We start from the raw sequence: 14,824 nt of genomic DNA, 5'->3' as shown, positions 1-14,824 counted from the left end.
ACCTAAAGCAGATGTGGTTGCTCACAACCACTTATTTTAGGACAGGCCTTCTAAACTTTTTTTTTTTTTGTAACCTTACAGTAAACTGACCCTGAGCGAGTAAACTAGTCTCTTTCTGCCTTAGTCTGGGGCAGTAAGTATTTCTTAACAAGTTATTGTCTGGAATGCTAGGAATATCTTTACCACTTTTTTTTATAAAGCACCCAGAAAAACATTAATGGGCAGGTTCAGGTTGTTTGTTGTTTTGTGATTGACTTCATATTATCTGGGACACTATAGAAAGTGGGAAGAATTTGATCAATATGGGAACTAATGTGTGTTTTGGGGATCATGGTGCTTTAGATGCCTGACCAAGTGGATTTAAGTTGAAGTTTGTCTTGCTGATCCCAGCTTAGGGCTGGCTCTGCCCGAACCAGATCTGAGTTAGCAGGGGCCCAGTGCTGCACCAAGATTAAACTTTGTATCATTCACAGTAACTCTGCAAAATGTGTATGGTGCTCCCTGCTTTCCCTTTCCACAGCCAGACCTGGGTCAGGGGCTTCAGCAGGCCCTGCTGGAGCCTGGTGTTGCAGGACCATGGGTCCCTGCAGTGGGCCAGCAAGCAGGGTAGCTGCATGGTGCTGTGCTGGAGCTCCTGGGCTCTGCCAAACACAGGCTGGCTTAGCAGCAAGTCAGCCTGGCTGCCTGCATCTTCGGCACTGCTCATCGTAACCCTCTTGAACAGCCCATTGATCACCGAGTTGGCTGTGCATCAATATCTGAGAACCCAAATCTATCAGTAAATTTGGATAATTAAACTGGCAAGGTGGATTCCAGGCCTGTTAGTAGTTTTGATGATATGAAGGGTTCACTGCATGCATTTTTGCATGCTACAGAGCTCAGTCCTGTAGATGGTGTAACAAGCTTAAGTATCTCTTTGGCCCTTGATATCTATGTTGTCTTATTACACACAGCTTTGATATTTAAGATCAGTTGTATCCCATCTTGTTTGCTCTGGGGAAGCTGAAATCAGAGCTTATATGCAAACTTCTCTTCAGACACTGAAGATGTGAATGAAATCAAATTTTTACCTCTTACCTTAGCTGCTGAATAAGGGTGATTTGAGCTCTTCAGTAGCTGTTGTTCCAAACCAGTCAACTGCATTTAGTCATGGCTACTGTGGTATTTTCCTATAGCTTTTGAAGAGTTCTTAGGTTCTCCAGATACACAGGTTCTATGCTAGAGAAATACACAGTAACAATAAGGAAAGTAACTGGAATACCTTGAAATGTCTTTTACTTTTGAGAAATGTTATGCTGAGCTAGAAGTGTGGTCAATGATTATGTGGCTGTGAAGTGAAACATCACCAGAAGGTGGAATTCCTGGCTCACTGAAGGCAGTAGAAATTCTGCCACCGAGGGAAATTCTGGCCTTCTGGAGTTCAAAGGCTCCCTAGCCTTAAACCAACTAAACCCAGATGCTGCATTCATGACTGTAAGAGTAAGCATCATGGGATGTTTTTTCATCGTTCCCAGTAGCTACCCTTGACCTTCTCATTCATATCAAGTTTTAGTGAATGAGTCTTTAGAAATCTCTTCCTTCTTAAAGAGGAGTGTGTGCATGAGAAGGTCAAAACAGCTGGAGCCACAATTGAAAACCAAGCACATCAGTTTTAACATCACTCTGCAGGAAAGCATCCTGGAAGGAGACAAAGCAAAGGGAAGGGTGTAGATGCTCTTGCCATCTCCCACGCTTGCACAGTATGGGGAAGTAGCATGCCTGCAGTCTGGAGCATGGGAATGGTGGGCCCCATCTCTGATCCAGGTCTTGTGGGAAAACCAAAGTCCTAGGGTGGGTCTGTCTTTTTGCAATACTGATAGTTCCTCTTCTTCCTGACAGGGGAACTGTACTCTGGCAAGATGCTCTCTGTCTGGTGAGTCTTACGCTTTTATTTCATTTCAACCTACCTAGAGAGAATGGAACTGATTATGGAAGGTGGTAATAGGTTTTATTTGGGTTTATTTCTGTCAATCATGTAATGAAGAAACAATTGGCGAAATGATCTGTGTTTCCCTGTGAGTGCCTCCCTTGCCTAATGTCCACACTGCCCTATCCATTTGGCCCTGGTGAAGATTTCACAGCAGCAGCATGGTTTATTTCAAGCATTGCAGTGCTTGGAACACATGCTGTTGCAGAGCCTAGCTCTCTAATAAACTCCTTTAAAAATGATGGGTGAATGCTAATTGATATGTTAAGTCTAGTATGCCTGTGAACTCTTCAGTGCTTAAACTGGATTTTCCCAGAGCTCTGTTTTTTCCAGCTGTACTGTGTTTATATAGCATTACATCACTCACTTCTGATTCTGCTTTGAGAAGCCAGTTAAAACTGCTTACCTTTTCCGCTTTCTAGAGTTACAGTGTCAGCTCTTTAGTAGAGGATGGTGTCAAAATTGTACCACTTCTTTAAAAAATAAAGTGCAGAAATGGTTCTTCCTTCTGGCATTGTGTAATGGAGATAATTATGTTCTCCAGTTGCTACGCTGACTCTCTTCAAGATCAGTCTGGAAAACTGTCCAGTGCTCTGAAAGAGATAAAGGACAGGAGTTTAGTGCATAATAAAAATTGCAGTGTCAGGGCATATGAGCAGTGTGGGAAGGGGACAGTGAGGTATGTGAAACTGAGAAGTTATGCAAGTACCTCCCTTCAGTGAGTTTTGGAAAAGAAGTGTTTTTGGGCTAGGGGTCGGACAGAGAAGAGGGATGATCGTGGCTTACTACTCTGTCCTACACCCTGTTTTCATTCTGTTTTTCGTGACATGTCTGTGTGACTGAGGCTTCCTGAGGGTGCCTCTTAGGGGACTGAAGCCTTCCTCCTATTAGGAACCTTTTTGCATTGATGGCGATAACTCAGCTGCAATGGAGGTTTTAGCAGTCCTGCAGGTGTCCCTCCTAGCTGTTTCCTGGTTTTGTTATGACTGTGGTAGCTGCTGCTTTGTTTACCCTCTTCAAAATTTTCCCTATTATGTTTGAGATCAAGATAGAATTATTTTTTCCCATCCCATAAATCTAAATGAAGAAAAGACCACGGTTCTTGCCAAGCTCTGTGCAGGTTGGCTGGCACTGAGGTGTCTCGATATGGCTGTATTCCCCACTTAGTCCCAGGCTTCTTTCAGGGTGCACTCTTTTTACCTGACACAGACACTTGAGGGCTGGATGGCTGGATAACGTTCTTGTGGGGTAACACTGTTCTCATTCACAGGTGTGGCTGCGAGACAGGGACTGGCTCACACCAACAGCAGGAAGCTTGTGTAAGTATCCTCAGAAAAACTGTGACGTGGAGATGTTGGGGCTGCTGTAGCCCTAATAAGATACGGGGACTGGGAGGCAGAGTATGGATGGCTGTCATAAAATCCCTGTGCACATCTTAGGAGTGTGGAGCTAGCCCTAACAAAATTGAGGTTTTGTAGCTCAGGAGCTGTGGCATGCTTAAAGAAACTAAGCTTTCTTTGGAACCAGATACCGAGGCAGGGAAGGGACAGGAATGAGGAGACTGGTGATAAATGGATCTCTACTCTTTGATTATCTGACTAGAAGTCTTGATTGCTCTATGGTGGCCTTCTGGTAGAATGTCTGTCAGGAGAAGTGGGGTGGTTCTGGGAGCTATTGTTTGTATGGCAAGGTTTGCGTTGCTGAGTTGGTCTTGTAAAAACGTACTTGGGGAAATAACCTTAAGAGCACATCCATAAAAGACTGAAATGCTGGACTGTTTGCACCAAGTAGTCTGTATTAGAGGAAATGCTAAAGCACATTTGCTTCGGGTTTACAAATGTGGTGTCAGTAAGTATAAAAAACATCCTTTGGAATGCTTGGGATTGCCACCTCCCTGGGAAGGGACATGGTGGAGAGAAGCAGCTGTCTCTTGGTTGTGTTGCCGTAGGTAATTTATGGTGCTTTCTCTTTCTTTGGAGCAATCTAGCAACTTCTGTAGAGATGACAGTCCTGGTCTGGAGGTAAAAAATGGTTACGGCACTAGTTTTGGATGTAGGGTCGGCTGGCTAGGTCAGCCTTTTATCGGTATTTAAAGCACAGGGCTTCTGTTGGGTTGTCTCCCTAAATTAAAATTTCATAAATGTCTGTTCTCACTGAGTTTGTGAGAGCATTAGTGATGGGAAGCTGTAATGTTGCCTTTCTTAATGGGATTTTGCAGCTTGAACAGTAAGTAGGAGTCCCTTGGAACAAATACATGTGAACAGCTGAGCAGCCTTTCAGATCAGTTAAGCAGCTCTGAGGAGAAGGATTTGGGGGTGTCAATAGATGAAAAACCAAACATGAGCCGGCAGTGCGCACTTGCGGCCCAGAAGACCAGTGGGATCCTGGGCTGCATCAAAAGAAACGTGGCCAGCAGTTCGAGGGAGGTGATTCTGCCCCTCTACTCTGCTCTCGTGAGGCCCCACCTGCAGTACTGTGTCCACGTCTGGGCCCCCCAATGCAAGAAGGATGTCGAGCTGTTGGAGTGGATCCAGAGGAGGGCAACAAAGATGATCAGAGGGCTGGAGCACCTCCCCTGTGAGGACAGGCTGAGAGAGTTGGGGTTGTTCAGCCTGGAGAAGGCTCCGGGGGGACCTTATAGCAGCCTTCCAGTACCTGAAGGGGGCCTACAGGAGAGATGAGGAGGGACTTTTTACAAGGGCATGTAGCAACAGGATGAGGGGTAATGGATTTAAACTGGAAGAGGGTAGATTTAGACTAGATATTAGGAAGAAATTTTTTACTGTGAGAGTAGTGAGGCACTGGAACAGGTTGTCCAGAGAAGCTGTGGATGCCCCATTCCTGGAGGTGTTCAAGGCCAGGCTGGATGAGGCTTTGAGCAACCTAGTCTAGTGGGAGGTGTCCCTGCCCATGGCAGGGGGGGTGGAATTCGATTATCAACTTTAAGGTCGCTTCCAACCCAAACCATTTATAATTCTAAATGTAAATTCTGTACTTGAGCTTGGTGCTGACAGCCTGCACAGGAACGTACTTGTGTGTTCATATCTTTCTCTTTCTGCAGAGTAAATAGCTCCAGTGTCTTCACTGTCCGTTACTTCAGAACCACTGCAGTACGTAGTAAGTAAAAAGTCAGGTGTCAGCAGGATGCTCTTATGCTACCTGTTGCTGTCCTGACAACAGCTGAAGCTACCTCTTCCGTCCTCGGTCTGGGCCCACCGCTGTCCCACCTTGACGGATGGCTGAGGGTGTATATCCTGGGGCCCTAAAGATTTTGTCTAGCATTCCTGTCACAATGTGACTTTCAGTCAGATGGGAATGTGTTTAAACGTTAGTCAGTGTTTAAGCAAGAAGAAGGCACCATATCCCCCTCCCCCTAGTAGAGTCCTGATGACAAGAATGAAGCAGTGCTGTAAGTTTTGAGGTCTGAATGCATTCAAGTTTGTCTGTCTCTCTCACAGGGGATGATGTGGTTACGGTGAACACACCCGCCTTTGCAGAGTCAGTCACAGAAGGAGATGTCAGGTGGGAGAAAGGTAAGCAGTTGCCTCTTCCCTGAAATTCTCAGTACCATTGTAGCTGCACTGAACGGCTCAGGGATGGTTTGTAGTTCACGGGCTGACAGCCTGCTCTGTGCCTTTCAGTCTGTGACAAATGAGGCAGTTAACTGCAGTTCTCCTAAGGGGTAAGGATTCCAGTTACTGCCTTGGTACCTCCCTGTAGTGAGTGATGTTGGGTGAAGGGTGATGTTGCAACTGGAATCAGACTCTGACTGTACAGTAGACTGATTGTTTGAGCTAGACTTTTCTTTAGAAGTTGTGGAGAAGTGGGTGAGAAAATTCTGAGTTAGTGGGTTAAGACGGGAGGCCGGAGCACACCTCTCTCCTCACAGTGGTCTTCATATCTATCATTCAGCTGTTGGAGACACAGTGGCGGAAGATGAAGTGGTGTGTGAGATTGAAACAGACAAGGTAGGAGTTTTCTGTACCAAAACTTTTTCTAGTTCCATAGCAGGTACCTTGTATGTCTCCCCTCTGATTAAGAGTTCCTAGAGCCTGCAGGCTCTGCCTGTGTCTCCTGCTCCCTTCATGGAGAAGAGTTTTTCTCACCTAGTACGAAAGCTGGCTGTGCCGTGAGAGTTCTTTGATGACTCTTCCTTCCTCATACATTTGATTAAGCATCAGTAGTGCTGATGCTTGTTGGAGCTGCAATTGTGCTCCTCCTTCCAGTTTCATAGAATTGTAGAATGGTTTGGGTTGGAAGGGACCTTAAAGATCACCTAGTTCCAACCCCCCTGCCATGGGCAGGGACACCTTCCACTAGACCAGGTTGCTCAAAGCCTCATCCAGCCTGGCCTTGAACACCTCCAGGGATGGGGCATCCACAGCTTCTCTGGACAACCTGTTCCAGTGCCTCACCACCCTCACAGTAAAAAATGTCTTCCTGATATCCAATCTAAATCTACCCTCTTTCAACTTAAAACCATTACCCCTCCTCCTGTCACTACACTCCCTGATAAAGAGTGCCTCACCACCTCTCCTGTAGGCCCCTTTCAGGTACTGGAAGGCTGCTATAAGGTCTCCCCAGAGCCTTCTCTTCTCCAGGCTGAACAATCCCAACTCTCTCAGCCTGTCCTTATATGGGAGATGCTCCTCATATTTTGGTGCTCTAAGCTTCAAAACCTGTTTCTGTTTAAACAGAGGAGAAATCTGCAGAGCCATAGGATGTCTTCAGATAGTTTTAAATTTAGTCTTTAGGTTTACTCCCTTCTTAAATTGCTCTTAAGCTTTGAAGTTCCTGCTAAAACTCCCTACCAAGTTGTGCTTCTGGGGTTACTGTCAGAAAAATGCTGGCAGCGGGTCAGTTCTTGACTGTACCCTGGAGAAGCGAGATCAGGCTATATGTTACACTGCCAGCATCTTCTAAAACTTCCAAGTATTGGCACAAAATCCAGGTTGAGGGTGTGAAAACTGTTGCAGATGGTGCAAGACAAAGTTGCTGTCTGTGCCAAATTACAATGTGTATCTGCACGTATTGGCATCTTCTCTTGGGCGCTTTTTCTCCATCCAGTGTTTGGGAGAATTTCACTGATTTTCCTTTTTGCAGACATCAGTGCAAGTTCCAGCCCCAGCAGCTGGTGTGATTGAAGCCCTTCTGGTACCTGATGGTGGCAAAGTGGAAGGGGGGACACCTCTGTTCAAACTCAGGAAAACTGGAGGTAAGTCAGGCATGTATAACTTGCACAGGCCTTCCTGTTTCCACAAATCTTTTTCTGAAGGTGGAAGCAAGGCATTTAGAGGGATCCTGAGAGAGGATAAATGTTTCCTCCATCTGCCTCTGTGGCTGGAAAAAAGTACTTCTATTGTCTGTTAGAAAAGCATAATTTTAGTTCTTCAGAGGATGGAACTTTCCTTTTGCTCCCTCTGGAGGAGACTACAGCTCTAAGCTAAAATTAATTAAGAATTCTCATGATATAACTCCCTTCTCTGCTGTCTTCCCTTTAGCACCCAGTCTCTTGCACAGTGAGGAGATCTAGGGTGTCAATAAGTAAAACATTTTCACCATGGGATCCTCTTGTGGTGGCTTCTATCAGTCCAGTAGTGCTGAGAATCTAATCGTACTCTGCCAGAGGGTTAACTTTTATCAGGTTGGTTGGACTTGGAGATCCCTGACAGTGGAGGCTGTCGCCCTTACCATGGTTCTTCCTTGCCTTTCAGCTGCTCCTGCCAAGGCCAAACCAGCAGCAGCCCCTCCTCCTCCTGCAGCCCCTGAACCTGTCGCTGCAGCTCCTCCTCCCCCTGCTGCAGCACCAATTCCCACTACAATGCCACCAGTGCCGCCTGTGTCAGTTCAGCCCATTGACAGCAAACCAGGTGAGGCAACAGCTTTTTTATCCTATTTTCAAGCCTCTCTTCCCTGGGGAGAGTGTGTAAGGTTGAAGACAGCAAATGGTCTGGTGTTTATGGTGAAGGCCTCCCCACACTGTTGCCCTGCATCCTCCAGACTGGATTGCTTAGCTATGCCTGGCACCTGCGCAGCCCAGTTCAAGGCTGATTCCACACTGTGTTGCTTGAGCAAGGAGTTCAAATGGGCTTTCTGTCTCAGGGCATTGCAATCAAGCCCTGGCTTCCCTTTTTGACTAATGTGTTCTTTACCCTCAGTGTCTGCGGTGAAGCCGGCTGCAGCCCCAGCGGCAGCCCCTCCCGGGGAGGCAGTGCCCAGCAAAGGTGCCAGATCAGAGCATAGGGTAAGCTGCGGCAATAGGGGCCTTGCCAGCACTTCTGTTGCTGGGTGACAGCTTGTTCTGGCATAAGCCTTGAGCTTTCCAGATGTGTCCATATCTACCTGTTCACACACAGCTCGGTGGGGCTGTGACAGATAAGGAAATGCTCTACATGAGGGCACTGCTTGGGGGTGGGGTGGAGGAAGAGCCAGGTCCAGTCTGACACAGGTCTTTTCTAGGCAAAAGTCTTGTCTTGAACTCTCCTGACTGCGCACAGAAGGCTCAGTGTGATCTGTTTGGTCTGTCCACAAGCCCTCGGCAAAGGACGAAAGCTGCTGCAACTGCCTTGCGCATTCTTAAGAGAACATGGTTGAGCAGCCCGCTTTCTTAGCAGTCTTGCTTTTCTCACATTAGCTTCATGCTGGAAACTGTGTGTTGAACTGGGGAGCTCCATAGTGAAATCAGCTCCTCAGGGGCTCTGTTGTGCTCCTCAGGGAGACCTGGAGTGAAAACCTTGGCCCTAGGCATCCATTTCTAGTCAACCAGATGGCAAGAATAGGGGCTTTTTGAGTTTCTCCTGCGTTTTGCCCCTTGGATGGAGTTGAGGCAGCTTCTGCTTACGTCTTTTTAATTTTCAGGTGAAAATGAATAGGATGCGTCAGCGTATTGCTCAGCGGCTGAAAGAGGCTCAGAATACTTGTGCCATGCTGACCACTTTCAATGAGATTGATATGAGGTGAGGAGCAGACCTCTTTTTCCCTTTACAAGTAGAAATAGATGCAGGCAGTCATCTTTAAATGGCAGCCAAGACCTTGCTGATTTTTGTTGGAGAGATTGGCAACATGTCTTCTGGAACCTCTTTCTTAGGTGTGTACCACCATCTGCACAGCTTCATCAGGGCCATGTTGGTGTTGTGGTGTGAGGGTTATCTAGCTTCCTAATGGCCTGTCATTCCTCGTGAGTTGCTGCTTGTAAAAGGGGCAACCTGGTTCCTCATCTGTGTGGTTCTTGCTTGAGGACTGGTAGATGTTGAGCAGAAGAGCAGGAGTGGCTGGGGTCACATGTATAGTGGCTATTAGGAGACACCAAGATCAAGCATCTGCTTTCTGCCACCCCACCAGATTACTGCTGATGGAGGTGGGCATATTTAGCTTACCATGAGGTGGTTCCCCAGGGCTCATCAGCCTTTCAGGTGAGCTGTATGTATGTCTGAGGCCCTTGCTGTCGGACGGTGCAGCTTTCTAGAGACAGGCTAACATCCTTCCCCATCGCCTCCAGGCAGGTGGGAGTCTCCTGACTCAAGTACTTCCACGGACTGAGCGCACTAATGGCTTTGGAGGGTGGGAAGCTTATGTTACAGTGCATTAAGGGGAAATTGTGCCCAAATCAAATTGCCTTGTGAAATCCTATTCTGCTCCTTAAGACAAAACATGTAAATATTTGGGTCTCGGAACAGTAAGGTTGGCAAAATAGTCTTGATTGGAGGGGAAGTGCTGCAGCTTTATCTCCTCTCAGAGGCTCACTGAGGTGTCACTTTACACTGGCCCCAGGCTCTCATTGCATCTGGTAATCTGGTTTGGATTGATTGCTGTGAGGTTGACTGGTGAGGGTCTGCGCTGGGGCCTCCGGCTTCCCACGGAGGGTCAGTGTCTGAAAGGAGGAAGCCATAATGAGCCAGTTTCATAGCAAATCTTGTCCTCATTGCTGCAGTCCTTGTGTCTTGGGAGGCACTAATGTCTTTGAGCGGTAATCCTACCCCTAAACAAGGTTAGGCACAGGAAAACAAACACTAAACCATGGACACCCCTGCCCCTTGCTGAAACTGTCTCTTCAAAGACTCAAGGTCTCTAGAGGGGGCAGAAATGAAACATGCAATTCCACAGCATCTGGTATTAGCCTGGAGTAGCCACAGCTTGGTTGACTTTTTGTAAATGGCCTCATTTCTGATAAATAGAAGCAGCAGGGAAACATGATTAGTCTGGTTGAGGGTTGTGGGTGGGTGGACCAGTGCCATAGCACCTGGGAAGATTTCTTGCACATTCACTGAACTCCCAGAGCCAAAGAGTTGAGTATGGAGGCATTGTCATGCTGGCTGGTGCTGGACTTGCACAATGGTTGAAGTCTTTTGCCTTGATCACCACGTGCGTATTTTCGGCTCTTGGCATTTCCTGTTTTTTCACTTTTGCAGGGCTGTCCCAGCCAAACCTGGACCTGCTGTCTGTGGTATTGTGCTGGTATTGGCAGTGGTGTCTACAGAGAGTCGGTGCCTAAGCAGGAAATATGCCGAGCCACATCTTGCTTTTATGCTTGGCAATGTGGGCCAAGCAGATTAACTCTGTCCTGTTGAGTTTGTGGTCCAGGACCAGTTCTTGTTGGGTCCTTTGGTGGGGTCCTTAGAGCCACCCTCAGCCCATTTTACCTGTGACATTTGAAGGATTTTTCAGCAGATGGTGAGTTTGCCAGTCAGTGGTGCAGGTTTGCAGTCCTTGGGGCTGGTACTGAAGTCTATTATGGAGTGAGGGAACAGTTTTCTTGTACTCCCTGCTGACCAGCATTACCATGTGTTTTGCAGTAACATCCAGGAGATGAGAGCCACACACAAGGATCCCTTCCTGAAAAAGCACAACCTGAAGCTTGGTTTCATGTCAGCTTTTGTGAAAGCTGCAGCGTTTGCTCTGCAGGACCAGCCTGTTGTGAATGCAGGTGAGCGGTGGCCTTTTCTGGTGAGTTACACATCTCGCCAGTGAACGTGGCAGAGTGATGGAAAGCAGATAGTCAAGTCCGTGCCAGGGCTAATAGCTTGGGCAAGCACGTCAAATATGCAGAAAAAGTGGGGACAGTCAGTGTGCTGCAGCTGATTTTACTAATGCTGCTTAGGTAGGTAGAGGACAGCTTGCCAAGAGGGGCTCTGTTAGGAAGGGGTTGCCGGGGGTGGGGCTGGGACCATGCATACACAGCCCGCAGGGGGAAGAGCCTGCTGGTTGGTGTAGGGGTAGCTGCTGTAGGTGCGATGCAGTTCCTGGGGGGGTGTCAGGTGCTTGCTCAAAACCAGAAGAGGAGAATAACCAAGGGGATGTCTGAGGCGGACTGACCTATCTGGACTGTGTTTCCTTTCTGTCTATCCTGATGCTTCTCCCACATGTGCGGTGAGGGCTCATTCCTCTCTGGAGTTATGTTTAAGCTAGAGATGAGCAAGTTGTTATGATTTTGTGTCTACTTCTGGCCTCTTGAGCCCTTGATCTTAGGTACTGCCTATGTAACACAGCTCTTTTTTCTCCTTCTAGTGATTGATGACACGACCAAAGAGATTGTGTACAGGGACTATGTGGACATCAGTGTTGCTGTAGCAACTCCCCGGGTAGGTACCTCAGATGCTTTGGCCATGGTTCCTGCAGCCTCGCATCTGAGATGGTCATATGCTCTGAGCCAACTCAGCTTTGAGCTCCTCTGTAGCAGAAACTTACTGATGGGACTGATCTTCTAAATGAGACATCTGATATGTTGTGGACTGCTGAGATGGGTTTTGGGAGAAGGTGGAGGACCGAGAATATTCTGCCGCTATACTAGGAGGTGTAGTAGCAAGGTCAATATAGAACTCAGTGGTTAAGGACTGGGGCCGGGTTAGGGAAACCCTTTTTTTCATGGAGCCATGAGGATGTGGCATAGACAGTAAAAGCTTTGCATGTCCTGTTCTTTGGCTAACCCTGCTGTGCTGTCTCACCATTTCTGAAAATCCCATTGCTGCTTCAAAGAGATGTTTCTGTCCACAGAGAGTATGGGATGGACATACAGATGTTGAATTAGTTGTTTCTGTTGCGAGGCAGAGGTTTGGCCAGGACTGAAGTTCTGTCACTGCTCCCAAAGTCCAGGGGAGGTCCAGCACAAAGGGACTCTGCTCTTCACAGCTGGAAGGAGGTGGCAGCTGAACTCTGCCCAGTGCCTCACCTGTTTTTATGGATGTGGAGCTGGATCCAGACAGACTTGGTTGATTTTATGACATGGGCTTACAAAGGCAAAGAAGATGTCACATTTACAGTGTCAGCCTTTGGTGCCTGTTGTGCCAGGTTTCCCGGCAGGCTGCCAGGGTGTGAGGCAGCTCTGCCAACCACCTGCTGTGGGCTGAGGCCAGGCTCCTGCCCAATAACAGTTATCTGTCTGTCACTGTGGGGAATTTGCTGATCATGCACTTTGCTTCTTCCTAGGGTCTTGTGGTCCCTGTTGTTAGGAATGTAGAAAACATGAACTTCGCTGACATAGAGCGTGCTATCTACGAGTTGGGAGAGAAGGTAAGGAAAGTTGGAGGTTTTTCTGAAAAGTCTTGGGAGTAATGGGAAGAATTGGGGGTGCTGGATAGGCATTAATTGATTCAGTCCCTCTGTGTCGTCATCTCTGACCTCTAATATGCTGAGTTGTGCTGTGAGGAGTGATCCAGTTACAGCTGTAGCTGTACCCGTTCCTTACAGGATAGGCCTATCGACTTGCTGCCCTTCCAGAAGATTGCAAACTATGAATTAGTGACATGATGTGTCTTCACCTTTGTCTTTAGAGGCCAAGGCTGAACTGCACTGGGTTGGCAGTCCCTGTGGATGTCTCCTGCAAAAGCTGGAGTGGGAAGTGAAGGCAAGAGAATCCTTCCTAAAGCCAGTAAATGTTCAGATCTAAAGACAGGTCGCATTTTCAAGTAATTTGTGCTGGTTTTCAGCTGAACAGATCAATAAGTGAAGCTCTTGCCCTCAGGTTTTATTCCTGGAGAAGGTGAACGTCCAAACCCTTGTCCTTTGCCTTCTGTGATCTGTGTGGCTAAGATCTTACTTTTTCTTGTAGGCACGGAAAAATGAACTGGCCATTGAAGACATGGATGGTGGCACTTTCACAATCAGCAACGGAGGGGTTTTTGGGTCACTCTTTGGGACACCTATCATTAACCCACCCCAGTCTGCCATCTTAGGCATGCATGCCATCGTCAACAGGCCTGTGGCTGTGGGAGGCAAGGTAGGTGGAACTGCATCAGAGGTTTCAGTGAACAGAGGGGAGGGCTCAGCGAGATGAGGACTATAGCCCATATGCTTTTACAGGGGGTTGGTGTCAGCTTCTAAAAGGCTTTGCTGGGAAGGAGGACCAGAGACTAGTGGGTGTAGGGCAGCTTTGCTGGCGTTGGTACTTACCTGAGGTGTGCAGGGGGTCTTGTCCTATCGGTGAGGGGGAGAACTGGATAATCTGCTTAGGTGTGAGGAAGAGGAGGAGGCTGTAGCCTTTGCAGTAGAGAACAGCTCCGGAAAGGGACCTAGTCTTGTGTGATGTGCACCCAGCCTGGCTGGTGGTCAGTGCCTAGGTGGGTGAGTGTGGGTGGGTAATCCTGCCAGACAGTATACATCCAGAAGGCCCTGAGCCCTGGATTCAGGATAGGAAAAAAGCCAGGTCTCCCCTGAATTCACAGGAGGGCATCATGCAGGCAGTAGAGCTGACCTCACTAATGCCTGCCTTATTCCTCCCCTTCAGATCGAGGTGCGGCCCATGATGTACGTGGCGCTGACGTACGATCACCGTCTGATTGACGGCAGAGAGGCAGTGACTTTCCTGCGCAAGATCAAGGCAGCGGTGGAGGATCCCCGCGTGCTGCTGCTCGACCTGTAGAGCAGCCATACCCCCACACAACCCACCCAGGGCAGGGCCGCAGCACCAGCAAGGGCGATGCAGGGCATTCAGGAACTGGCAGGGGTCATTCCAGTCTCCCTCCCTCTGCTGTGATTTGAGCTGTCCCGGAGGGAATTGTGGGGATAGCTCCTACCTCCTTCCCTGTTCTGTTCAACGAAGGTTCAGTTTCTCATGAGGATTGCTATGCAGCAGCCAACCACTGAATGGCACTGCCTTTCCAGAGCCATGTATATAGCATCCTCTCCCTCACAGCACCAAACTCTCACCTCTAGCTTGTCCTACACCAGTGGAAACTGCTTGCTGCTGCTGTGCTAGGCTACCCTTCCCTGCCACTCCAAGGTGGATTCAGCTTTATTTCCTAGCACTGAGGTCCCTGGGAGGGAGGGGAGCGGCTACTGTTTTTTCTCTGTTTTGCTCGAAAATATTTCGCACTCATCTGCCTTGCAAGTGCAGTCTGGGCACCCCCAGGTCGCTTGCAGCAGAGATTTTGATCAGAGCAGGGATTTGAAGTAGGTGTCATGCATCTGACAGTGCCCTAGTTACACTCCCTCCACAGACAGGAATGCAGCGATGGCAGCCCCCCTGCCATCCCCTGATTTCCCTTGGAGATCATTTGTCTCTCTCCAACCTGGTCAGTATGGTGTGAATGTTCATGTCTGGGTGGGCAGAGCCCGTGATCTCTGTGGAGGTAGCACTGTTCCTGGGGGGACAACCCTTTCACCATTACATGCCTGACACGGGGGTAAGAACCAGCCCCCAGCAGCTGTTCTTGAATCGCAGCTCACTGACGGTGGATCTGACTGCTGGCTTCCTGCGTGTGAGGGCTTGGCCCTCTACCAGCAAAGAGACAGCTGGGGAGGGCGAGGTCTTGAAGTGTAATGTATATCCCAGCCCAAGGCTGCTGGTTTTGGGGGGAGGGGGGACAGTCCTTAATCTGATAGCGCACACATGTATTGGGGAGTGAGGGGGTTGCTAGTGCCTGC

The 14,824-nt window shown here is 48.4% G+C and overlaps 1 protein-coding gene across 1 annotated transcript; it reads left to right on the top strand.

The window, feature by feature from the left end:
• Positions 1-1,878: 1,878 nt before the first annotated feature.
• On the top strand, positions 1,879-14,392 carry DLST (dihydrolipoamide S-succinyltransferase (E2 component of 2-oxo-glutarate complex); the record flags this gene model as incomplete). The annotated part of the gene is made up of 14 exons (XM_010075311.1): positions 1,879-1,912; positions 3,237-3,285; positions 5,028-5,083; positions 5,425-5,499; positions 5,879-5,934; positions 7,070-7,181; positions 7,681-7,836; positions 8,125-8,210; positions 8,825-8,922; positions 10,759-10,889; positions 11,471-11,544; positions 12,389-12,472; positions 13,011-13,178; positions 13,686-14,392. Coding segments are annotated over 14 exons (1,314 nt in total), but the record flags the coding sequence as incomplete, so codon positions are not given.
• Between the last annotated feature and the right edge of the window lie 432 nt (positions 14,393-14,824).

This window comes from Pterocles gutturalis, unplaced genomic scaffold, assembly GCF_000699245.1.
Source record: "Pterocles gutturalis isolate BGI_N339 unplaced genomic scaffold, ASM69924v1 scaffold18082, whole genome shotgun sequence".
In the NCBI taxonomy this organism is placed as follows: domain Eukaryota; kingdom Metazoa; phylum Chordata; class Aves; order Pterocliformes; family Pteroclidae; genus Pterocles; species Pterocles gutturalis.
This window is presented reverse-complemented; position numbering and strand designations above follow the sequence as displayed.